We start from the raw sequence: 26,232 nt of genomic DNA on the forward strand, positions 1-26,232 counted from the left end.
TCTCTCCATCGGGCCCCCACATTCTGCAGGTCACATGGTAAGGCAAGGCTCAGGCGCTGTGGAGGAGCAGATGTCCACTGGAAAAGAGACATCATAGAAGAGCCTGGAGTTGGGATTTTTATTCACGGTTCTCCTCCCCTCAGTTGCGAAACGGTGACGTGGATTCCTGCTACCCTTTCTTCACAATCACTGAGACTGACTGGGTCTCCTGCTAATGCACAAGGTTGGGGAGGGAAGGGAAGTTGGGAAGACATCTCGACTTGGATCTTCCTCTCCCCAAATAACCCTGGCTCCTTTCTCCCTGGGCTGCAGGTGAATATGCAAACAGAGCTTTGCGTTGGACTGGGAGCTGGAGAACTGGCTAGCCACTCTTTGTGATCTTGGATAAGTCACTTTCCCTCTCTGGTCTTCCCTTTCCCCATCAGCAAAAATCATAAGGCTTACCTAAGTTGTCAGAAATCCCTTCTGGCTGAAGGGGCCAGCAGCCCTGGGCAGACTCGGCGGTCAGTGGTCCCAGAGCCAGGGCGCTAACCGGCTACACTGTCCTTGGGGACCGGAAGCGCCAGGACTGCCGTTCCCTTCCCTGGTGGGGTGTGGGGGAGAAAGAGGAGCTGTTAACACCTGGGCCCTAAACAGAGCTGGACTGTTTCCCAATAGTGACTTTCAGAAACGTGGCTGCACCCTAGATGCCCACCCAGCAGCTGTCCCCAGACAGGCCGCCCCCATTCTGGTCGCTCGCCATCGGCCCAGCTCCCAGCGGACCAGAAAGGAGCCGTTCGAGGAGACAAGCCTCGGACGAACGGACCCCCAGCAAGGAGATGGACTAAAGGGAGGCGCAGTCCGACCACCTAGAGGGCAAGGGACAGAGCGCGCGACAGAGCAGGGGCAGGAGCGAGAGCTGGACAGCGCGTCGCACGGTGAGCGCAGGGCGCGCGGGGCTCCACACCTAAGGAGCCGCCCATGAGCCCCGAGGGGGCGCGGCCCGGGAGCTCGGAGGGGATACCTGCGGACCATGCAGTTCCGGGTGCCGGCCGGCCGCCAGGCCAGCTGCCCATCTGGCACAGTGCAAAGCTTGGAGCCGGCGCACCCGCGCACCCCCGCGCACCCCGCGGCCACGGGAGGGGCCCGCTCTGCAGCCGTCACCGAGCTAGCTCCCAGGGCCCCGCCCGCCCCCTGCCTGCCCCGCCCCGGCCCAGGCCCCGGCGGGCGCCCCCCGCGGCGCTGCCCCGCCCCCGCCGTCCCGCGCCGCCCCGGGCCCCGGCCCGCCGCCCGGCCGCCGTCCCACCTGGCGCAGCGCCGCCCTCGGAGCCCGCGCACCCGCGCACACCCGCGCACACCCGCGCACCCCGCGCACCCCGCGGCCGCAGGAGGGCCCAGCGCCGCCGCCCGCGAGCTCCTAGGGCCCGGCCCGCTCCGGCGCCCGCGCTCTCGGGGCGGACTCCTGGCCCTCCGAGATCTCCCGCCCGGCGATGGCCCCGCTCGGATATTTCATATTCCTTTACGGCCTGAAGCAAGCGCTGGGCAACTACCCGATCTGGTGGTGAGTGAGCCTTCCTCACGTTCTCCCCGGCCTCTGTGCGTTCCCCAGCCGCCGTCCCCTCGGGCAGGGCCCCGCGGTGGCCCAGAGCCCGCGCTCTGCCCAGCCCTCCTGTTCCGAGGGTGGTTTGTTTTCCTTGGCGGCCACTTTCGACCTGTTCGGGCCGGGGCTGGGACGCGGGTGGCGGAGTTTCCGCGGACATTGATCCCTCGGGCATAGAGGGGCTCCCGGCGTCGGACGGGGCGAGCAGTGAGCTGGGGAGAGGCAGGAAGTGGGACAGCACAGATGGCATGAAAGCTCGGGCAGCCAGAGGCCAAGAGAAGCCAGGAGGGCGAGCTGGGAGAGGGAGATCCGCCTGAGACTTTCCTTAAGGACATGTCTTACACACACACACCTTAAAACAAAGTCAGTGAGACAAGACCGAACAGCTCGGAGCAGCGCAGTTACGTAAAGACTGCGGGGACCCGGCCGGGAGTGGCGGGCGCATTGGGGCCAGCACCCGGCCCTCCTGCGCCTTCCTGCCGCTGTCCCGACCGCGATGCTAAGGAGGGGCTTCTGGAGAGGTAAAGAGGGAGAAAGTATCGCGTTTGAAGCCTCCTTAGTGAGAGGCTCCGCGAACCCACATCTGAGAGGGCTGGGGCGTTCCGTCTTCCACCCCAGACAAGACACATTCCCGTGAGACCCTCCTAAATCTGGCGATGGAAGTGCAGATAAACCAAGGGAAGGGTCCTGAGGGTCTACAGCACATATCATGAGGGGAGGAGGGAAGCGAATTTGGTTGAGCCCCCACAGGCAAGGGCCACCCCAGCTCCTCAGTGGAGAGGGGAGGGGCGCTTTGAGATGCCCAACATTTGACGAACACAACTTGGGGGAATGCGGGAGCCGAGCGGCCTGGGCGCGCCGCTGGAGGAGACCCAGATCGGAGACAAGCCTTCACACACACATGCGCGCGCGCACACACACACACACACACACACACACAGCCAGGAACTCTCTCCGACGGCTTGCCTGGAATTATAATAATTACGCCGAGGGGAAGTTGGGGCGGGGGGAGACTGAGTGAGCCGAAGTACATCTAATCCGATAATAATTTTTCTCTTCGAGATTGTTCAGGAGCGGGGGCGCCCTAGGTGTGGGGCGCGGATCCAGGCGCAGCCTGGCGGGACGGGGCGGGGCAAGAAGGAGGCACCGGCGGGTACGAGGGCCTGGGAGAGGTGGCGGGGCGGCGGGGACTTGCTTCGGGGACCCCCGGGCGTCCCGCACCCGCGCGGCACCTGCAGCGCCCAGTCGTCTTCTGGAGCACAGGATGCAGCGGGCGTGTCTCCCGACGCGGGGACACTGACGCCGGGGGAACCAAGGGTGCGCGTCTGAGAGAGCCCCGCGGCCGCCCGCTCCCGCGCAGGCTTCTAATTAGAACCCGCCGCCGCCGCCGCATTCCTGGGCGCTAGTGGAAGCGCCTTCGCCCCTGCGCTTCTTCCATAAACAAGGGCCCTGTCACCAGCCTCTGGCCATCCTACGCGGTGGAATCTCTGTCCTTTTGGCCCTCAGTGTCCCTGGCCTTGTTCCCCTCAACACACGTATGTCACCCTTTCCACCTGGGCCGTATGTGTTCCATCTGAAAGGATCCTGGGACATGCTTGGTGCATCCGGCACTCTCCAGATCCGTGGGGAGGGGCGTCCTCTCCCCACCGCCTCCCGGTCAGTGACCCACCCAATCAAGAGTCTAGAGCAACCTTTTGGCCCCAGAGGGAAGACGGCGCCATGGAACCCCCCACTTTGGTCTCCATAGGATTCTCACATTCAGTGATTCTCTGGTTTCCTGGGAAGAAGCATCTTCGGTGGCCACAACCTCAGGGCTTACTGGGGACCAGCAGTTTCCTCTCCTCCTCCCCTCTGCCCCCAAGCTGGACACAGGAAGGACGTGGTGTCTCCACAGCGAACATGAGCATAATGAAAGGGAGGGCTCACAAAGAAAGAAATGGAGTTTCATAGCAGGCGGAAGGCTTTCTATCTTCATACCCTACCTGATGCAGTTTCCCACAGGTGGCTCCTTCTTTCTCTTACCAACCCCCTCTCCCACTTCCCTCCCTTCCCCAAGTGAGGCCTTGGAGGGAGACCCTCTCTTTGTAACTTCTCACCTTCACACTCAGCCTCCCTAATTGGTATTCTGTTTCACCTTCCCTCCCCAAAATAAAGCCACTGTTCTCATCACTTCTCTCCACCCCACCCCCAGCTCCTCGCATATGAAAGTGAAAGTGACAGGGACTTCCTCACCTGGAGAAACAAGGAAACAGCCCAAATTGGGAGTAATTAGGCTTTGAAGTTGGTGTGGTCTTGGTGGGAGGGTGGAAGGAGAGGAGGAGGTGGTGCTGCATCCTGTGGGAATTTAAAGAGCCAACTGCCTCCCCAGGACCATCTCGGAAGTGTCCTTCGCCCTAGATGCTCAAGGTCCAAAGGCAGGTCCCAACAGAGGCACAGAGAGACAGCCCTAAGACCAGAATGTTGAAAGCTACAGAGACCTCCAAGAGGTCTGTGCTCCTTGTGTGACGGACAACGGGATGGGGGGTGGGATCCAGAGAAGAGACCTGGGAGGTGACAGGACAGAGGCCTGGGCACCTGACCCCAGAGGCATAGCATGGCCAGACGCCAGCTCCTCACAGGGCCATGTACTGCAAAGCTACAGGGAGGTCCTAGCCCCCTCCCCCTCACTCCCCTTGTCCAGACTGAATTCTTGTTTAATGAGAATTGATCAGAAGGATCCACGTGAACACAGAACAGGCATCATGGTCAAGGGGAACACGTGGAACCCTTGAAGAGCAATACCCAGTGTGCACCTGTGCTCCATGATGTGCTTTGGGCACCTGCCTCCTACTTCCCGTGTCTGGGCTGATGGCATCTTGTGATCCCCCTGTGGCCTAGCCAGGGCCCTGGAGTTCAGCCTGTTTTCTCCCCTGCCCCCTCACCATGGGGCCAGGCCCCTTCCTTTCCCCCACCAGGTTGCAGTGCTCCATTCCCACCATCTTCTGCCTCTGTTCTCACTGCCCTCCCACCCTCCACTCTAACCCCATACCCTCACTGCCCCCCGAGCTCCAGCAGCAGTGCTTTTACCTGCCCAGAGAGCCCGGCCCCCCTTTCCCTATCAGGACCCCCTTCCTGCCACCCAGCTCCTCACGTTTCCCCAGCACTGAGTGGCACCTGGAGTGGACATCACCCCAGCTGGCCCGGGAAGTTCCCATGTTCACGTCCCATCTTCTCCCACCCCTGGGCCAGCTCAGTAGCCTGAGACATGCTCCCAGTGCAGCATTCTCTGGTTCTCCCCCCTTTCACTGCCTCTTCACCCTCCTCCCTAGCCCCCGGCACCCCACACTCATGTGCACGCAGACACCCTGCTCTGAGAATGTGTCCAGACCCCAAGGAAGGCCAGCTCAGCTGTCACCTGCCCCCCACCTTCTAGAACCTCCTCTCTGCACAGCCTTCCCTGGCGCCAGCCCCACTGGTTCTTCAGGCCCAGGGGTCTTCTCAGTCCCGGTGGGACATAGGCTTCCCTCAGTGGGACCCACTATTTGGGGTTGAAGGTGCACGAGGAGTTCAGGGAGAGTGAACAAGGGCTCTGGAGGCACTGCCCAGGTCCCACAGCTTCAAAGGGTGGGTGAGGTGGGGGCTGAGGAGGAGGAGGGACGAGCAGCCACACAAGGTGAGAGGTTGCCTGTGTCGGATGACACGGGACCTGGTAGGGCTGAGCAAGGCTCTGAGGCTTCTCAGGCAGGCAGGGCCCAAGCACGCGAGACTTCCTGAGCTGCCCTGCGTCTGTGAGCCTGCACCACTGCAAGTCCCTCCCCAGGGCAGCCCTGTCCCTCCGTCCAGTCCTTCCTTCTCACTCTGCCCTGTCTGTCTATCCCTCTCTCTCTCTGTCTCTCTACCTCTCTGTCTCTGTCTATCTCTGTCTCTCTGTGTGTCTGTCTGTCCCTGTCTGTCTCTGTCTCTCTGTCTGTATTTATCCCTCTCTATCTCTGTCTCTCTGTGTCTCTGTCTCTATCTCTCTCTGCTTCTCTCTGCAGCTCTGAGGCTAGTGATGGTAGTGGCTAGCTTATGAAACTAGAGAAATCCAGACACCAGTTCGACACCCCCAGTGTTGTGGGATCTCAGGGTGCTGGGAACGATGCTCCTCCACAGAACCACCAATGCACATCCTTTTCTTGAGGAGCAATGGTAGAAACAACCATAAGTAAAATATATGTGGTCAGGTAACTTGTTTTCTACCACCAAGTTCCATATCCATCATCTTGATTCCTTGACAGCCCACCACGGCACACACTCCTTCCAGAGCACAAAAGCATCACTCACCTCTCACATCCAGCTCTCTCTGACTTGGCCACCTAAACACTTGGGACTCTGTCTGGGGCTCAGGTGTGGCAGCTTCTCCCAAGCTGGCTAACCCTGCATTTTACTGGGCTTCTTGTCATTTTTTAAAAAAAATGATTTTGTTTTATTTGCACAAGCTTGCTGGAATTCTTTGTGACGGGGAAGAGGGTGAATAAATACTGTTGAGGAGGAATACAGTCTGGAGGGGTTGTAAAACCACACTTTCCACGGTGGGTCCCAATTACAAATCTCCAGCCTGCAGGAATAGGAATTGCCTTGTTCCAGAGGGGCTCTGCCACCATCCTGCAGGTGTGGCCCAGGACAGGGAAAGCAGGGCTTGGATGTACCACCTGCCCATGAAAGTATCAGTTATACTCAAAATGTAGTCCACAGACCAGAGCCCATCCATGAATGGCTGTCCATGAAGAAATAAGAACGGAAGTTGAAAATAGGTGTTTGGGAACAGTCATGGTGGTTTTTTTAAATCTTATGTATTATTTTGTGCAGCATTTTAATATAATCTATAAGAATGGGTTAGAAATTTAAAAAAAAACCCAAACCAAGTTCTCTAGCTACTTTGAGAAGCCAAAGCCCCCCACGGTAGGCAACCCCTGCTATGCCCAAGTCTGGGATCATCCATGTGGACCACATCCCCTCAAGGCTTTGCCACCTAGCACTTGCCATTTGCTCTTTGGAACCAAATGCCAGAGTTTGTATTTGCCCCTTAATTTGAAGTGTAGTTGAAGGACTGGAGCCACCCATTGTTGAGAAGTGTCAGGGGAAGACCCCCCCCCACTGCTGTTCAGTGTGTGAGAGGCTCTTGGGGACGGAGGACTGGACTTCTGTGTGGCTCCAGCAAAGGCTGGAAGCAGAGGCTACAGGTGACCAAGAGGAGATTTTGGCTCAGTATAGGACAGGCTTCCTGGGTCTGAGAGTGGTGGTGGTGAGCTGCCCATCCCTGGAGGGGTAGAAACAGAGGCTGAGGAAGGAGCAGCCTGCTTTGGGTGGAGGGTTCCCATGGACACATCAGCGGCTGGGAATCCGAGGTTTACAAGGCCCACATCCTCCCCCCACCCCCACCGTGGTCAGCACTGCAGCTAATAGTCTTCCTGGTAAGTCCCCTAGACTCCACCAGGCACAGTTGGGGTAGTTTGGTTCACAGTTACACAGCAATTGATGACCCCATCCTGGCATGCCTTTACCCGCCACCCCCCAGCAGCATGCCCTCCCCACCTAGTGCACCTGCATCGCATCACACTTCCCCCTAGCCTCGCTCAGCTGGTCCTGGATCTGACTATACCCACCTCTCACTCCTCACCTGGCTGGGCTGGACGCTGTGGGGTGACATGAAGAGATGGAGAATAAGGCTTTGACTCCGGCCAGGCTGCCTGATCCCAGGGGAACCTGTCCTTCCCTTTGTAGAATTGTCACAAGGACGGCCCCTATATCACCAGGCTGTGAAAGCCCATGGGGTATTTGTTCTCCTTCCTCCCCTCTTGACCCTTCACCCCTTGTAGCTCCTAGATAAGATTTGGTTGAAAACATGAATGAAGGAATGAATGGATGGAATCTTTCCTGTGAAAAACAGAAACTCTCAGGTGGCCTGTGCGTGGGGACGTGAGGACACAGCTGACTGTTTTTACAATCCCCCTGACTGAACCCCGGCTCTGGGGCTGGGTCCCCACCATGCACCAGAGCAGGTCTGCCTCGGTCTCCCTCCCAGCCTCTCCAGGTGACACCCTGGAGGTGTCTCACACTTTGGTGCTTCCACATTCCATCCCTGACAAAACGTGCCGCTGCCGCCCAGGGAAGCGGGCAAATGCATGGCCGCGGGCACGGGAGCCTCTGCCCGCCTGCTGGGACTTGCGCAAAGTATGTGTCAGTAATCCCGGCTCGGCCCGCTGGGGCAGGAGGAGGTGCTGGGAGGGCTGCAGGCAGGGCCATGCAGCCCAGGGCCTGGGAAGAGGTGGCTCCCAACACCAGGGACCCAGGTCTTGGGACCCCTCCCCATGGGCCCTCCCATCGCCAAAGGTGCTCCAGCTCCTGGGGAGGGGTCTTCCAGGCCGGAGAGCGAGAGAGCATGGAGGCATGTGGGCTTTTCTCAGAGACGCCATAGTGGGTAGAAAGAGAAGGCAGAACCCGGAGGGCTTTGGGGCAGGTGAGCACCCTTGGGGGAGTCTGGGTCCTGTAAGCCTCCTGGACAGCTCCAGCCAGAAAGGACAGAGCCTGCCCATCAAGCTGGGCAGCCATCAACCCGCCGGGCAACCAGCCGCACTCAAGGCCTCTGGTCTCAGGACAGCAACTTGGTCCAGCTGTGGAGAGGCCCTGACCTTAGAAAACAGCAATTTGGGACAGGACAGCTACTCTGGAATCCTCATGTGTCACCAAGGGGAAGACCCATGAGACCAACCAGGGTCCTCCTCAGCAGAGGCCCTGCAGGCAGAGTGCAGAACAGGGGCCCCCAGATGAGGACTGAGCAGAGATCTGTGCCTTCGAAGGACAAGAGAAGATGTGGCCTTGCTCTCTGGGAGTGGCCCCTCATGGCCCAGACATGGGAGGCTGTGCATGAGGAGTGGCAGGGTCCAGAGAGGGTGGCTGGCGGGGCTGGGAACACAGAGCACTTCCTGGAGAGGTGGCCCCGGATGACGTATGGACAGAAGGTGCCCCAGCCCCGCCAAGGTGTGAAGGAACCTGCCCTCCCCATTGCTCACTTCCCCTCCAGGAGCCTCCGATAGAATTGCTCACTTCCCCTCCAGCACCTCCTTGGACAGATGGAGAAACTGAGGCCCAGGAAGGAAAGGGCAAAAACAGTTAATTCAGTGAATAATACAGCTGGTGACCACACCCTGCCCTCCAGGCCCAGCCAAGCTGTCCTCTCCCCAGAACCCCTCTCTCTTTGAGAATTGCTGTGAAGTCCCAGCTCTCCCTCCAAGATGCGCACAGCCATAGGCAAAGGGCAGAGCTGTGCCCACAGTGCACGGGCACCCTGTGTTTGCCGGTCTTGCAAAAAGAAATCAAACCAGGACTCAGGAAAACTAAGAGCCTATGACTCCGTTGAGATCTGCCAGGTAACGGTGCACAGGCACTTAGCCTCTCCGATTGAGGATCCACCCCCAGAGGAGCCAGGCAGGGGCGGGCAGAGAGGGGGCCTGCTCCAAGTCCTGCCTTTGCCCCCAGCCTCTGTCCACGAGAAGAGGCTTCTGTCCTCTGGTTTAGCGGCACATTTACGGTAAAACCCGCTTGAGTGAAGGCCATCAGCTCAGGTTGGGGCAAAGCTGGCCCAGGCTGGGTCCTGAGTGGCCTCCTTGCCCTGCATGTCACAGCCAGCGCCTTTGCTCTATCTTGAGTAAGACTGTCTGGCAAGGCGCCTGGCCTTTCAACAGTGCAACAGTGCAGTCCTCAACAGGAGTGAACGAGGGAGGAGGGAGAAAAACCATTAGTGCTTTCAGGAGGCAGGCGTGGCTCACGTGGCCCCAGCCACAGGCTGGAACCGGAGTCTAGGAGCCACTTTGCAAACTGCACATGTGGTTGCTTTGGGTTGAAAATGATACCCCCACCCAGAAAAAAAGTATTACCAAAAAATTAACCAACAATAGAATTCACAAAAACCTGGGGAAAAAAAAGTTCATCATCTCACCAACTTAATACAGTCATTTTCCTCACTTTAGGTTCTTATTTCATTCACACATTTTTCATAATCATAATAACAGTGCGCAGAGAAGATCGTGGTCTGTTTTTTAAGGTATACCATCTCCTGTTAAACATTTCGCATCTGTGGGACCTTCTCGGCGATGGTGCTCGCAGTTACTCAGGCCTGTGGTGTGAGTGTGATGTCATCTGATTGCCTGACCATTGGCCCTTTCTGCTGTATGGATGGCCCTGCAAGGAGGATCTCTCCAGAGTTGGAATTTGGGGTAAAGGCTCAGGGCTCAGAGGGGGGTCCTCCCATATCTGCGCAGGGAAGTGTGCATTCAGTTTGGGACGATCTGGTTTTTAGGGGCCTTCGGGACATCGGATGTGACATCCACTTGAGCATTTAAAATTCTAGCTCCCAGCCCGGGGGCTGCTGAGGGTGGGGGTGGGGGTGTTTCTTGGGCTGCCATCCTGCACTTCAGGGTTGGCAGCAACAAGGGAAATGGAACAAATTCCTCGTAGGGTGAATTGTGGTGGCCAAGTGCAGGGTGAAGGAAATGGGTCCAGTGAGGGCAGGCTGGCCTTTTGGCCTCTGCCCGCAGGCTGGGCAGGGCCTTCATGCCCCTGTGGCTCCCAGGCCCCCAGGACCACCGCCCCAAGGCAAGGGCAGGACACCCCCCTCCTGCCTGGCTTTCCCTGAGGCCACAGGACACAGCTTTTGCCCATTAGGGCAGGGCCAGCAACCCCTGAGGTCATTGTTGGTAGAACATCCTGCATTGGTGATGGCCCTGAGGAGGAGGAGATGCATGGTGATCGCGAGGCAAGGTCAGGACCTCACGATGACCCAGTACATGGGCCCGAGGGTAAAGGAGGGGTGACTGATGATGGGGTTCCCACACCCAGCGCTCACCTGAACACCACCATCCCTCCAGTGAGTGGCCCTAAGTCAGGCCCATCTCCATCTGGTCCCCAGTTTGCACACTTGTCAAGCATGTGAGAGGCTGAGGGGGAGATTGGAAAATTAACCTGAAGCCCCAGACACCCAGGTGAGAGCTCAGAGTGGGTTCCTGGGAGGTTAATGAGGCCTGGTCCACGCTTGTTACCCCCTCCGGAGAACCCCTCTCAGCAACACTGGACAGAAGACCATGCATTTGCCTCCTCAGGGTTTGGAAACGGGCGGTGCATGCCCTGCCTCAACAGCCCCCTTCCCACCACAACACTTCTGGAATGTTCACTATTGCTGCTTCCTTCGTCTGTCACCACCTTGCTCTTTTTAGGATCTTCACCACCTCCGGAAGAGAGATGTGGGGTCCGGCCCCTGCTTATTGCTGGCTCTGGGACACTGGGCTGGAGGGAAGCAAGTGGCCAGCCCCATGCAGACAGATGGGGCTGTGGAGGGCGGGGGCTCACGTCCTGGCCCCACTCCTGAGCCTGGCTGAGCACGCTCTCCCCTGCCTCTATAATGGACTGCGTGTTCTCAGACAGCAGCACTGGAGGTTTCTGGAAACCTTGGGATTCAGAAGCAGAAACCAAAGGAAAACCTTGACTGCCAGACCAAAGGGTTTGGACTTGAAGCCTTGGGAGGCTCCCTGGACTCAAAGTCCCAGGACTCAAAGCTTGGCTTACCTTCAGTGATCCCAGAATTGGTGGTTTTCAAACACCAGCAAGCATCAGAACCCCCTGAAGGGCCTGTCAAAACAGGGCACTAGCCCCGAGTTTCTGATTCAGCAGGTCTCGGGGGGCACGGCCTTGGAACTTGCATTTCTGACAGGTTCTGTGGTGCACCTGTTGCCTGCCCAGGGGCCACCTTAAGACGACCCACCTCTCACCCAGCTACCTGGTATGATAGCTGGGGAAACCAAGGTGCTAAGGGTCCAAAGCAACAGGCAAAGCTGACCAGCCAGGGGACAGATTGGGGCCACCACACACATCGCCCTTCAGTGATAGTTCTGTGTTGGAAACAGGGTCATATTGAATCAGGGAGACCAATAGTGTTCTGTGTCTTTGGGTTTAGTGGTGTCTGTGTGCGATTTGTTTATTAATATGATGTTTATCTTACTCTCTGTCATGGATTGCATGTTCATGTTCCCCCAGATTTATATGTTGAACCCCTGACACCCAATGGGATGGTGTTAGGAGGTGGGGCCTTTGGGAGGGGATTAGGGTCAGATGAGGTCATGAAGGTGGAGCCCCCAGGATGGAAATAGTGTCCTTAACAGAAGAGGAGAAGGGCTTCCCTGGTGGCGCAGTGGTTGAGTGTCCGCCTGCCGATGCAGGGGACGCGGGTTCGTGCCCTGGTCCAGGAAGATCCCACATGCCGCTCTGGGCCCGTGAGCCATGGCCACTGGGCCTGTGTGTCCGGAGCCTGTGCTCTGCAATGAGAGAGGCCACAACAGTGAGAGGCCCGTGTACCGCAAAAAAAAAGAAGAAGAAGAGGAGAAGACATTAGAGTTCTCTGCCATGTGAGGACACAGAGACAAGGAGGCCATCTGTGAACCAGGAACCCTTCGCCAGAACCCCACCATGCCTTCACCCTCATCTCAGACTTCCAGCCTCCAGGGCCATGAGAAATGAATGTGTGTTGTTTCAGCCATCCTATCTGTACTCTTTGCTGTGGTGGCCCACACTGACCAAGATAATTGTTCATAAATGTTATCTTGTATGTACTGGTACTTAATACATTTTAAGAGCATAATAGCATATTAGAAAGGGGGAGCCTTGGGAAGCCAACCTGCCAAAACCCCATCCTGCCATGTTAACTCGTTGACGTTGGTCAGGTGTCTTCCTCTAGCCCCAACTTCTTGGTCCAAGAGATTCCCCAGGGTTCCACCTACCAGGTTGTGTAGGTTGGAGAGAGTCATATAGTGGGCAAGGCCAGAGCCAGGACCACACAGGTGATGGTGATGGAGCAGGTAGGCCAGTTAAGCAGCTAGGCAGTGGCTAATGGCAGGTGGTGGCAGAAGTGATGTCAGGGGCTTTGAAGGAGGAAGTAACCAGCCTCCAAGAGAGAGGCACTGGTCCCTGAGGAGGGGTGGTGCTGGGGACACAAGCAGAGGAGGGGGAGGGAGGGAAGAGCCGTCTAAAGGCTGCGGTAACCAGCCCTTGAAGGTGGCAGACCCTTGAGCTACACATGGAGGGGCCACCTCCTTGCAAGGTTCAGTTCCTTCTGGCCCGAGCAGCTTGGAGGGTGAGAGAAAAGAGGCAGCATGAGCAGAGGAGGGAGATGGGGAATATTCAGTCTTCGCTGCATGACAAATGACCAGAGTTATGGCTTCAAACATTACCTGTGCATTCACAGAGTTCACAGCTCTGCGGGTCGGAAGTCTGCGCAGCTTGTCTGGGTTCCCTGTGCAGGGTCTCTAGAGGCCAAAATCAAAGTGTTGACCAGTCTGGGGAAGAATGTGCTCCCAACCTCACCCAGCTGCCAAATTCTGGTCCTTGCAGTCCGCATGTACTTGCGGCTATCTGCCAAGGGTGGTTCTCAGCTCCTCGAGGCCACTTTCTGGTCCTAGAACGCAGCGCCTTCATCTCAGAGCCAGCACCAGCTTCAGACGCTGCTGATGTCTCCAACTTCTGCTACCAGCTGGAGGCTCTGCTTTGAAAGCATGCATGTGGATAGATTAACTCAGCTTGGCGGCCCTGATGTATGTCTGCTGTCCACTGCAGGTCCTGCACACGTAGCAAGTGTGATCTGTCTATATGAAGAGCTCTGGACAGGAAGGTGGGCACTCTTGATGCCACATCAGCATCTGCGGTTGGTGGGTGGGAGAGCAGGAGAGCAGCCACCTCCTTCCAGGGGTGCATAGCCACCCTCGGTCCCATCCCCTCAAACCACATTCCCTCCCAAATTCTCCTTAGATGTCCCCCTCTGGATGCCAGGCCCCTGGGACAAGAAAATGACATCTTTATTTGTACCCACCACCGACAGCAGTTGAACTCACCTTCAATTATGAATGGAGGTGACAAACTGCAGCAGCATTTGTGGCTTCTGAGATGCTATCACCAGGAGAAAGCAGATACTTTCGTCTCAGGTGACAGTTTGTTCAGAGATTACAAAATGCCATTGAGCTCTCAGCCCATCATGTAGGCTCAGTAAAGAAACACACAGCCCTGAATCACCAGCTTGTTCCCTGTTGTAACCCTATGTCAGTCTGCTTGTTTTCTTGTAACTGTTTCTTTCTTCTCCACTTGGTCTGGGATGATGACTTGACTGTAGTGCAGAGTTTGTGTCAGCCAAACCTACTTCCCCTAGTGGTCACATCTTACATAATTATCAGGATGGAGACCACGCTCGTGCACAGCCAAACACAGGCTGACTTCACCAGTCTCTCCATGGATGCCCTTTCTCTGTTCCAGGATCTGACTCGGGAGCCCAGGTCGCATTTGGTGTCATTGCATTTTATGCGCTCTGAGAACTTGGAGAGGCATAGAACACCAAGATGGTGGTGCCCTGTAGTCGCAGCACTTTCCAGTTTACAACATTCCTCTCCCACTAAGCTGTCTCTGGCGAGACCCCTAGACAGGACAGTACGTGGTTATCCCTGGGGTCTGGGGCCCAGCGTCCTGGTGGATGCTGCTCCCCACCATCCTGTCCAGCCCCCAGCCCCAAGCCAGTGTACCCTCCACTTCCTCCTGGAAGGGCATGGGAGGAAGGAGTTACAGATCTTGGTTTTCCAAGTATTAATTGCCTGGGGGCAACTACCTTCTTCTCAGATTAGAAATTTGAATGCTGGGGGTGGTAAAGAGATACCATATGTCCAGTTTGGAATTTTTTCCAGCTTTATGGAGATATAATTGACATAGAACATCGTGTAAGGTTAAGGTGTACAATGTAATTATTTGATGTATTTACATGTAATAGTGATGTATGTGTTGCAAAATGATTACCACAATAAGGTTAGTGAACACAATTTGGATCTTTAATATGAACTTTTTATGAACCAATTTATCCTTCAAGGCCCAGCAAGATTCAGTGACCTGAGTTGGGCCCCCTTGACCCTTCCCTGCCCGCTTTCTCCCACACACTGGGCCCTCCTGTGTCTGACAGGACACGCCCCAACACAACTTTCTGCCCTCTTTGGGCAGGGTCTGCATCACCCAGGTCCTCTTCGTTGCCCAGCTCTGGAACAGAGGAAACTTTCTGGAAATAGTTCAGGGAACTAAAGGGGCCATCAGGTCCAGAGGGGGTGGGAGAGGGATCCAGTCAGGCTTGGTGGAGGCCAGACCAGCTGGAGTGGCATCTGGGCTGGGAGCCGGCTGCCAATACTCTGGCCTTGCTCGCAGAGGTGGTCATACGGGGCCTGACTGGGAGGAGGTCTGGGAGGGGACAGGGGTAGGGGAGCTGACTCAGCACCCCAACCTTGGAATGAGCCTGGGGAGAAGCTGTGAACTTGGGGGTCCGACTCTGCTTTCCCTGGAGCTGCGGCGCGGCGGCGTGAAGAGAGGTGGGGAGGGGCCGAGGTGGGAGCAGGCTCTATGCTTTCTGTGGGTGGTGGTGGGGTTCTGGCGATGGGCAACTCAACCCCCACTCAGAATGGGTCCTGGCCTCTGGCGTCTGGCAGGGGTACCAGCACCTCGGGACTGGTGTGGACCGAGAGAGACTGAGTCTTCTTTCTCTTTCTGTCTGAATTGAGTGACCCCTTCTTTTTCCACTTGTTCTGAGTCTCGGAATACCTTCAGCCAGTATAAAGACATCAACTGAGTGGATTTGCCTTCTGACGGACCCTCTTCGTCCCTTCTCCAGTTCGAGCCAGGCTGCCGGCAACAGAAGAGAAGGAGGGAACCCCCATGAACCTCAGGAGCCAGCCTCTTCAGAAAGGCTCCATGACCAGAGCCATGAAGGTCAAACCTTACCCTAATGTTCCATCAGGAAATGTTCAAACATCCAGAAAAGATGCAGGACGTCAACAGAGAACATCTATGTACCCACAGCTCCCATTTTACCTGACCCCGTGGATTCCATACCTAAGCATGCCTCTGTCCACCCACTTATTCATCTCATGTTTTATGTGCCCTCAATCCACTCTTTCCCTGAACACTTCGGCTGGCTCATCGTTAACTAGAGTTCAACATGTGTTTACAAATCACATCCCACGTGGAGCATCAAAATATGGCACAGATAGATGTGAAGTACCCTGGCTCATGGAATGGAAGAGCCACAGTCTGTCAGGGCAGCCTCGCCTGGAGTGACAGCTCATCCCTGCTTCCAAATGGAAACGCCTAGTCGCAGGCAAGCTGGGACAGTTGGTCCCAGCCCCACCTCACCTGCCAGCCTCTGAGGCACCTCTGCTGGGGCTCCTGTGTGCTCCAGGGAACATAGGTTGAAAACCACTAGCCTGGCCTCCACAGTCATGTCTCTGGCCTGACACTCCGTCGAGGCCTCCAGGACTGGCCACAGCAGCCCTTGGCTTGCCTGAGGCTTGCCTGAGGCAGAAGGAGCCTGGTGAGTGACCAACCAGGCTAGCCAGAGATGGACTCTGAGCTATGGGAGGTGCCATAGAAGCTGCTGAAGGATCCTGAGCCAGAGTCCTGATTCTCCCCCAATCCAGCTCCTGCCCTGTGTTCCACCTGCTGTCTTCACAAGGCTACTCAGTTCCCATGACCCTTCCCCATGAGCCTCTCCACTCTTTACAGAAGATGTCATCCCAAACTCTTGTGCTGCCAGTTCCACGTTACATCCTGTCAATGCCGAGGGGAGTGAGGGAATAATGCTGGGCAAAGGTGGGAGGTGGGGAAATTCAGGGTCACTGTGAGGGGTACCACATGGTGGAAACAGATAGCTGACCTCAGCCAAGGGCAGTCGGAGGCCAGCCACATGTGCCGATATAGGCAGAGTGGTCACTGGGGCCGGGATGGGATGTCTCAGTGGGTGGAGGGGTGTAGAAACTGGCTGGAGTAAGTTGGGTAGGAAGTGGAGGTGATGCTTTCTGAAGGGGGACTGGGGCCCAGGGAGTTTTGCCTGATTTACAGGTGTGAGGTTCTCCACGAAAGTATGGGCTGAGAGTGGCAGCGGGCACACAAGTTAGACACAGCCTACCTCCCCCGCTGCCCACCACCAACCCGACCTGGACATCTGACCTCAGACTGGAGTGGGCAGAGCTGGCCCGTCTTCTCCACCCTGAAATCCTCACCCTGCCCACTGGGTGCCTCCAAGAGCAGACTGCTGACCTTGGCCTGCATGCCACCACTCGGTCCAAGGGCCAGCTTCCCTCCCATCCTCCCATCCTCCCATCCGTGCATTCAGCCTGTGCTGGTGCATCAGGGAGCTAAGCACCTAGGCCAGCCCAGGGGTCCCGGAGAAGCAGCAGAGCAGCCCCTGTGGTCTCCACTCAGAGCCATCTGTGCAGGACAGGGTGCAGGAGAGCAAGGCTCAGATCACAAAATACTTCCTAGAGAGGAAAGACCTCACAGCTGGGTGAAAGCAGAGGGCTGGCCTTTCTGAAAACCTTGGGGTCCCAGACTGTGGGGTGGGTGTGAGAGAGAGCTGGGGAGGGTCAGGCCTGGCCGGGCACCCAGCACCCAATAGGCTCTGCAGGTAGTGAAGGAACAAGCAAGGGAATGAGCCAGCCCCACAGTTGAATGCCACTCGGGAATACAGACTCAGGCAGCGGCATGGGGACGTCCGTGATATCTGGCATGAGGTCATGGCTGGTTTTTGGCTCATCAAGTCATGAGGATGGACAGGATGGGGAGTGTGCCAGGGAGAGGGGTCAGATATTGGAGCATGGATGTGGGAGGGACCCAGGAGGCCAGGACTCTCTAGTCTGGAGGCTTTGGGCCTTCCCCAGGAACGGGGACTCTAGGGCTGGCCACCCATTAAAAGAAGGCTCACCTCCACTTGAACACCTGACTTCAAGTTGTCATGGACAGTCCCTGGGGAAAGACAGGTTTTAATTCTTGAGAGATGCACTTGATCAGGAAGGGAGAGCAAGCAGAGGACGAGGGCTGCATGGTTGCCCAGAAATGGTGGGCAGGAGGGCACGGGATGAGAGGATACCATACATGGAAACCCTGTGTTCAGGACTTCAAGGAGAAGTTGCCCTCTCCCAACCAGCTAACTGAATACAGAACTACTTAAATGCTGCCGAGGCGAGCCGTAGAGGGTGGCCCTCACACAGAAGGGCAGGGGGACTGTGGGGGATACCAGGGACTCCCTGTGGCCATGGAGATGCACGGGACGAATCCCCACGTCAGCTGAGAGATGGGTGGAGACAGGAAGTGTGCGGGGACGCTGGTGTGACAGGAGCAGGGAGCTCACAGGGTATGAGAGGAGCGAGCTGGACAGATCCAGATTCTAACAGGACTGTGCAGTGAGGAAATGTTCTCTCTGGGTCATCCAATGAGGCATCTCCAGGTACTGAAGGGCGTGGGTTTTGTGCCTTAAGGCAAGGCAGCCTCTGAAGATTTTGAAGACGAAGAGGGGAAGATGTTAGGATATGATGTGTATTTCCAGAGGGTAGGTTTGTTTCTCTGAGAGACAGTGATCCTGTTTCCTACCATTCTCACCACAGCTGAATGGAACTGGGTTAGACTCAGAGTAGGACTTACTGAAAGTCAGCATCATAGTGCAGGTGTGTGGCTTGCTGAGGGACACAGAAACCTTTGTCTCACCTTCTCAGGGGTGCTTAGCCCTCCCAGGGGAGAGGAGGTGCCAAACAAGAGGAACCTCTGGGGGGGCAGCTGAAACGTTTATAAAGCTGCCATTGCCTTGGTTTCCCCACCAAACAAAGGAAGGGGAAACAGACATTTCCACCTGGATCCCACCAGAGAAAGCTACCAGATAAGCAGGAAGCATCCTGCCAGGCAGAGGGGCCACTCTGGGCCTGGGACACACCATACCAGACACCCCATAGGGAGGAGGAGACACGGCTCCCTGAGGAGGAGGAGAGAGCACAGAGGCCAAAGACCCGGGTGAGCATGGGCAGCATCTGCACCTCTCTGTGCCCAGAGAGTCCACAGATCTCTGGGGACTAGGTAAGAAGGCACAGAATGCTGTTTCCCTGGAACCACCCCACTCCCAGTCGCCCTCCTAGATCCGTGGAGCCTCCCATGCTTTGGTCTTCTCCTATCACCCTACGGGTCTTCATAGCCCCTTCCAAGAGCTGAAGAGCCTTTGTGATATCAGCGGTTGATGGGGGGCAGGCTTCCACAGCCGGCCCTGAAGAGTAGCACTGGCCGCACAGTCATTCACATGGAGCATCCACCCAGGGGTGAAGGAAGCACTGAGACGCAGAGGAATCAAGCAGAGCTCTGCCAGCAAGAGCCCATCAACCCACTATAAAGACAGATGCATCCACAGGTGACAGGACTGTGGGTCCTCCGTTGGGATGGGCAGATATAACAACATGTCACCACGGGATTGGAGAAGCTCTTTCCCCTCTGCCCCAAAAAGGACCTGGTGGTTCTTCCTCTTAAATCAAGGTGTAATCACATATAGTAAAATGACCCCATTTCAATCAGTTTTGACACATAAACACATGTGTAACCAACACCTCCATCAAACACAGAGCGCTTCCTTCACCCTAGACCAGTTCGGTCCAGTAGAACTTTCCACAGTGACTGAAATATCTAACCATCCAATGTGGTAGCCACAGGCCATGTGTAGCTGGTGTGACCGAGAAACCAAATTTTTCTCTCATTTATTGTCATTTTGCTTCATTTAAATTACATAGGCATGTGTGGTGAGTGGGGACAATTTTGCAAAGCACAGACTGAGAAACATTCTCTCACGCTGCCTTCAGGTCAGGCCAGTCTTCCCTATGAATGAGGAAACTACCCTGATCTCTGTCCCCATCCACAGTGTTGTCTGGCCTTGGTCTCCATCAGAGGAATCGTGGTCACCCACACTGTGTCAGGCCTCTCTTCAGCAACCTGCCAGGGAGATCCCTGCCCTTTGCATCAGTAGTCCACTCCTCTCTGTTTCCAAGGAGAATGCCACTGCAAGAGTAAACACTGTCTGTTCATCCACGCTTCTATGGATGCCTATTTGGGTGGTTTCCAAGTTTTTCTCTGATGATCACAGCCCTGCGAATATTCTTGAGCACATCTTATTGTGGACATATGCTTTTATATCTGTTGGGTAAATAGCCAAAAGCCGGCTGGCATGGTTGGTATGAGTTCAGCGGTGATTTTCACGCATATGATTTAGCCACGGCTGTACCCCGTCTCACCGCTGCTCCGGAAGTGGTCCTCCTCCCTCCCACCGCAGACCCAGCCGCTCCTCCCTGTGCTGACCCAGCATCACACTGTGTCCCCGAGTTCTGCCCTCTGAGCTCCTGAACAGTTTCAGGGCGCTACTGTCTCCACCCCAACAGAAAGGGGGACGCCTGCAGTTGTGCAGAGAAGCAGGCAGGCCTCCACCACTTCCTTGATTTACTTTCTGTCAGTCCATGTGCCCATCGCGATGTTTTGTGCTGAGTCTCAGGTACAGGATGGGGACAGGCTTCCTGCATGGTAGAAGCACACCTTGCCCTGGAATGCACAAGTGTTCGGAAGGAAAGGGCCTGTGTGCATCCTCCAAAGAAGTTTCACACTAAGGCAAGCCTGGCTCCTGCTCCTGTTTCATGGGCCAGCAGTGCATCCCCCTTACTAACCAGGCCCCCTTGTCCTCCTCCCCCAGGTCCCTGGCTGTCGGGCCCCAGTACTCATCCCTGGGGACACAGCCCATCCTCTGTGCCAGCATCCCAGGCCTGGTACCCAAGCAGCTGCGTTTCTGCCGGAACTACGTGGAGATCATGCCCAGTGTGGCAGAGGGCATCAAGATCAGCATCCAGGAGTGCCAACACCAGTTCCGGGGCCGCCGGTGGAATTGCACCACTGTGAACAACAGCCTGGCCATCTTTGGCCCCGTGCTGGACAAAGGTACACGTGGCACCCGTCATGGCTTTTCAGGCAGAGGTGGCAGCCCAGGGATGTGCGTGCAGCAGGGTCCAAGCCAGCTTCCCCCTCAGTGAGGGTGGGCACAAGCCACTACATTTCCCTCTGCCTTCGTGTCTCACCTATGCTCAAGTGTGGGAGCAGCACTTCCAGCGGGGGGCAGTGCTGCGCAGACCTCATTACCGTAAGCATCTCCCATGTGGGTCCTTTCCAACGCTCACCCACTCTGGAGGGTGCTCCTGACACTGGGAAGGATATAAGATCATGCAGAGTTTCCTCCTGCTTCCCCCTTCCCAAAAGCAATTATGTAGTTCCACGGGGACAAGATTAACCATCGCAGGTTTCCTGCAGGAGCCAGGACTTCAAGCAGGTCTTAGAGAGAAAATATAAAAACAAACAAAAAACACAGAAAGGGAGAGGGTTGGAGATCACAGAGGCACACAGCAGAAGTTATTCAGGGTCATGGAGCCAGGGGTTTATTTTGGGAAGGAGAGGAAGACAGGAGCACTGGGTATTGGTTAACTTATGGTGAAGAGCAAACTTTCACAAAACCCAGTAGTTAAAACAATAATAATCATGTGTTATATGTCCCAACATCTGCAGATGTAGGCAGATGCAGTAGGCAGGGCTGATCTCTGCACCTCTGCTGGTCCTCATTTCTCTTACATATCTGGTGGCCAATGCTGAGGTCAGCAGGAACACCCACAAGTAGCCTCTTCACGTGACCTGGGTTCCCTCAAATATAGTGGAGAGGCCCTCCAGCAAGTGGGGGGAGAGGGAGGGAGAGAGAAGAAGAGAGAGAAAGAGGGAGAAAAGCTTCTTTCACTGAGCAAAATGTTTTCAAGATTTACCCACCTGTAGCATGTTTCAGCACTTTATTCCTTTTTATGGCTGAATTATATTCTCTTGTGTGGATGGATCACCTTCTGTTTATCCATTCATCTGTTGATGGACACTTGAGTTGTTTCCAACCTTTTTTGGTTATTGTGAATAATGTTGATATGAGCACTTTTTACAAGTATCTGTTTGAATACCTGTTTTCAATTCTTCTGGGTATACTCCTAGAAGTTGAATTGCTCAGTCATATAGTAATTCTGTGTTTTGAGGAATTACCAAACTGTTTTCCACAGCAGCTGCACCATTTTATATCCCCACCAGCAGCACATGAGGGTTCCAGTTTCTCCACATCTTTGGCAATGTTTGTTATTCTTTGTCTGTTTTTTCCTTTAGCCCTCCCAGTGGAAGCGAAGTGATGTCTCATTGTAATTTTTATTTGCACATCCCTGATGGCTAATGATGTTGAGCATCTTTTCATGGGTTTGTTGGACATCTGAATGTCTTCTTTGGAGAAATGTCTATGCAAGTCCTTTGCCCAGTTTTTAATTGGGTTGTTTGTCTTTTTGTTGTTGAGTTGTCAGAGTTCTTTATATATTCTAGACACTAGATACTTATCAGAAATACAATTTGCAAATATTTTCTCCCTTGTATAGATTGTCTTTTCAGTTTTGTGACAGTGTCTTTTAATGCACAGAAGTTATAAATTTTGGTGAGATTCAATTTACCTATTTAGGTGTCATATCAAAGTAAGCATTGCCTAATCTAAGGTTACTAAGACTTACACCTGTGTTTTCTTCTAAGAGTTTTACAGTTTTACTTCTTACACTTAGGTCTTTGATCTGTTTTTAGTTATTTTTTGTATATGGTGAGAGGTAAGGGTCCAGCTTCATTCTTTTGCACGTGGGAAACCAGTTATTTCAGCACCATCTGTTCCAAAGACTAGTCTTTCCCCCATTAAATGGTCCTGGCACTCTTGTCAAAAATCAATTGCCCATAGATGTCTGGGTTTATTTCTGGACTTTCAATTCCATTCCATTTGTCGATATGCCTGTCATTCTGCCAATATCACACTATTATGTTTTCTGTAGTTTTGTAGCATGTTTTAGAGTTGGGAAGTATAAGTCCTCCAACTTAATTTTTGTTTTACAAGATTGTTTTGGCTTTTTTGGGATCCCTTGTAATTCCATATGAATTTTAGGATGTTTTTTCCATTTCTGAAAAAAAGGCAGTGGGAATTTGTTTTTTAACATCTTTATTGGAGTATAATTGCTTTACAATGGTGTGTTAGTTTCTGCTTTATAACAAACTGAATCAGCTGTACATATACATATATCCCCATATCTCTTCCCTCTTGCGTCTCCCTCCCTCCCATCCTCCCTATCCCACCCCTCTAGGTGGTCACAAAGCACTGAGCTGATCTCCCTGTGCTATGCAGCTGCTTCCCACTAGCTATCAGTTTTACATTTGGTAGTGTATATATGTCCACACCACTCTCTCACTTTTTTATGGAGATTGCATTGAATCTTTGAGAAGTATTGCCATCTTAACAGTATTAAGTCCTCTAATCCATGAACATGGGATGTCTTCCACTTATTTAGATCTTCCTTAATTTTTCAGCAGTATTTTGTAGTTTTTAGTGAACAAGTCTTGTACATCTTTGGTTAATGCATTCCTAAGCATTTTTATTCTTTTTGATGCTATTATAAATGAAATATTGTTTTATTAATTTCCTTTTCACATTTTTCACTGATTATGTATAGAAGTACAATTGATTTTTGTGTTTTGATCCTGTATTCTGCAAATTTGCTTAAGTTTTTCATTAGCTCTAAGAGTTTTGTGTGGATTCTTTAGGATCTCATGATGACATCATGAGATCATGTCATCTGTGAATAGAAACATTTTTGCTTCTTCCTTTCCAATCTGGAATCCTTTTATTTCTTTTTCTTGCCTAATTGCTCTGGCTAGCACTTTCAGTACTATGTTGAATAGGAGCGGTGAGAGTGGGCACCCCTTGTCTTCTTCCTGATCTCAGGGGGAAAGCTTTCAGTCTCTCATCATTGAATATATGATGTTAGCTGTGGGATTTTCATAACTGCCCTTTATCAGGTTGAGGAAATTCCCTTCTATTCCTAATCTGTTGAGTGTTTGTATCATGAAAAGGGTGTTAGATTACATCAACTGCTTTTTCTGAATCAATTAAGATGATCACGTGGTTTCACCTTCATTCTATTAATGTGGCATATTATTATTGGTTGATTTTCATCCATTGCATTCTTGGGATAAACCCCTCTTGGTCATAGTATATAATCCTTCTAATATGCTGGAGGATTTAGTTTGCAAGTATTTTTTTGAGGACTTTTGCATCAATATTCATAAGGAATATTAGCCTGTAGTTTCTTTTCTTGTAGTGCCTTTGTCTGGTTTTGGTATCAGGATAATGCTGACCTCGTAGAATGAGGTAGGAAGTGTCCCCTCCTTTTCCATTTTTTTGTAACAGTTTGAGAATGATTGGTGTTGACTCCACTTTAAGTGTTTGGTACAATTCACCAATGAAGTTCTTCTTTGCTGGGAGGTTTTTCATTTCTAATTCAATCTCTTTACTTGTTATAGGTCTGTTCAGATTTTCTATTTCTTCTTGAGTCAGTTTTGGTAGTTTGTGTATTTCTAGGGCTTTCTCCATTTCATCTAGGTTAGTCCTTCATTTTTGAAAGATAGTTTTGCCAGATGTAGAATTCTTGGTTGACAGTGTTTTTCTTTCATCACTTTAAATATATCATCCCACTGCCTTCTGGCCTCATTGGTCTCTGATGAGAAATTGACTGTTAGTCTTATTGAGGATCCTTTTTACATGATGAATAACTTCTTTCTTGCTGCTTTCAAGATTCTCTCTTTGTCTCTACCATTTGATAGTTTGATTAAAATGTCTCAGTGTGAAGCTCTCTATGTTTATCCAACTTGAAGTTTGTTGAGCTTCTTGGGAGTATCTTGAGTGTTCGAGGCTTTTTTTAAATCAAATTTAGAACTTTTGACCATTATTTCTTTAAATATATTCTTTCTGCTCCTTTCTCTCTATCGTCTTCTTCTGGGACTCCCACAATGTGTTTGTTGCTACATTTGATGTTGTCCCACAGGTCTGTTCATTTTTCTTCATTCTTTTTTCTTCCTTCTCCTCAGACTGTATAATTTCAGTTAAACTATCTTCAAGTTCACTGATTCTTTCTTTTGCCTGCTCAACTCTGTTGAAAACTTCAAGTGAACATTTCATTTCAGTTATTGTACTTTTCAGCTCCACAAATTTTATTTGGATTCTGTTTATAATTTCTGGCTCTTTATTGACAGTCTCTCTTTGTTGAGACATTTTCCTCCTGGTTTCCTTTATCTCTTTGAGAACATTTAGGACAGTTGATTTAGAGTCATTTTCTGGTATGTTCAGTATTTGTGCTTCCTCAGAGATAGTTTCTGTTAATTTAATTTTCTTTTTCCTATGGATGGGCCATACTTTCTTGTTTCTTTGCATGCCTAGTAATTTTTTGCTGAAATGTGTAGTTTTTGAATATTATAATATGGTAACTCAGGAAATTAGATTCTTCTTCCTCTTCAGGGTCTGTTGTTGTTACTATGGGTTGTTGTTGCTTGATTGTTTAGTGCCTTTTCTAAACTATTTTTAATTACTGCATTCTGTGTCTTGTGTGGTTCTCTGAAGTCTGTTTCTTTAGCTTAGAGTCAGCTAGTGGTTTCACAGAGATTTCCTTAATATCCTGGGATAACAACAACAACAAGAAAAAGGCCCCCACTCTGCCATTTTGCTGATGCCACTTTGTATCATCTTTTGAGACCTAGCCTTAAAGGCTGAGCAGTGCCACATTCTGTTGGTCAAGGCAGTTACAAAGGCCCACCCAGATTCTAGGGTAGGGGACACAGACTCCACCCTTGATAGCATGTTAAGGTCACCTTGGGAAATGAGCATTAAGGATGGGACATTCATTGGTATGGCCACCTATGGAACTGCCATCCAATCTAGGATGGGCCAATAGAGATTTGATGGCTGAGATGGGTCCCCAGGGGCCACAGCTGAACATGCTGTCAGTAGTGAGAGTAGGCCACAGAAGACATAAGAAGAGAGGATGCCAAAGGAAGGCTACTAGGACAGAGGTAGGGCGGGTCACATCAGCAAAGATCTGCTGGGGGCCCTGTAGTCCCAAGGGGCATTGGTGACAGGATGGCCAAGGCCATGTACCACCTCTTCCACACACCTGATTTCCTATGTTGTAAAGGGCAGCCCCATCCTTCTGTTACTTGGAGTCACCCATGATTCCTCTCCGTTGCAAGTCCCATCAGCAGTACCTTCAGAGTCATTCCTGAATCCAACCATTTCCCACCAAGCCCAGCCACCCTGACACCCTGCATGATCAAAGTGGCTCCTATACAACCGCTCAGTCCCATTCCCAATGTCCCTGAGGCCAAAAGAGCTGTGTCAACCACACCCCTCCTTCACTTGGGCCCTCCAGGGCTCCCAGCTCTCTCGAATCCTCTGGCCCAGCTGCCTCTTCTCCCTCCTCCTCTTCATCCTCGCTGTGCCCCTCTCCAGCCCCACTGGCCTCTTGGCTGCCTCCCAAACACTGAGTACAGTTCTATCTCCACCTTTGTTTTTGCATATCCCTCTGCCATTGCTCTTTTCTCTGCCTTGTGTGTGATTCCCTGCCCATTTCTCTCAGTCTCCTTCTAAATGCCACCTTGTCTCCTGTGTCATGTAGCATCCCCCATGCTGACCCTCTCTATCCCCATCACCCAATATCACATCTTGCTCCCCGTTGTCCTCAGTCCTTTACCATCACATCTATCAACCACCCCATGAGTACTGTGAGGCCCACCCCAGCTGCCCTGTCTGTCTTGCCAGCACGTGGCCTGTACGTATGGGAGGAACAAATGGCCTTGCTCAGACCTGGCAGCCAGAATGCAGAGGAAGGAAGAACAAAAGTTGTCTGGGA

At 53.0% G+C, this 26,232-nt stretch overlaps 1 protein-coding gene across 1 annotated transcript in view; it reads left to right on the forward strand.

Moving 5' to 3' along the window:
* Window positions 1–1,308: 1,308 nt before the first annotated feature.
* WNT3A (Wnt family member 3A) overlaps window positions 1,309–26,232 on the forward strand; it is a 46,841-nt gene continuing 21,917 nt past the window's right edge. Inside the window, exons 1-2 of the mRNA XM_082623359.1 lie at window positions 1,309–1,540; window positions 20,151–20,392. Of these exons, the coding sequence (XP_082479485.1) occupies window positions 1,470–1,540; window positions 20,151–20,392 (313 nt within the window). The 5' untranslated portion in view covers window positions 1,309–1,469. The remainder of the gene's footprint in view (window positions 1,541–20,150; window positions 20,393–26,232) is intronic.

This window comes from Mesoplodon mirus, assembly GCF_964341445.2.
Source record: "Mesoplodon mirus genome assembly, chromosome: 5".
In the NCBI taxonomy this organism is placed as follows: Eukaryota; Metazoa; Chordata; class Mammalia; order Artiodactyla; family Ziphiidae; genus Mesoplodon; species Mesoplodon mirus.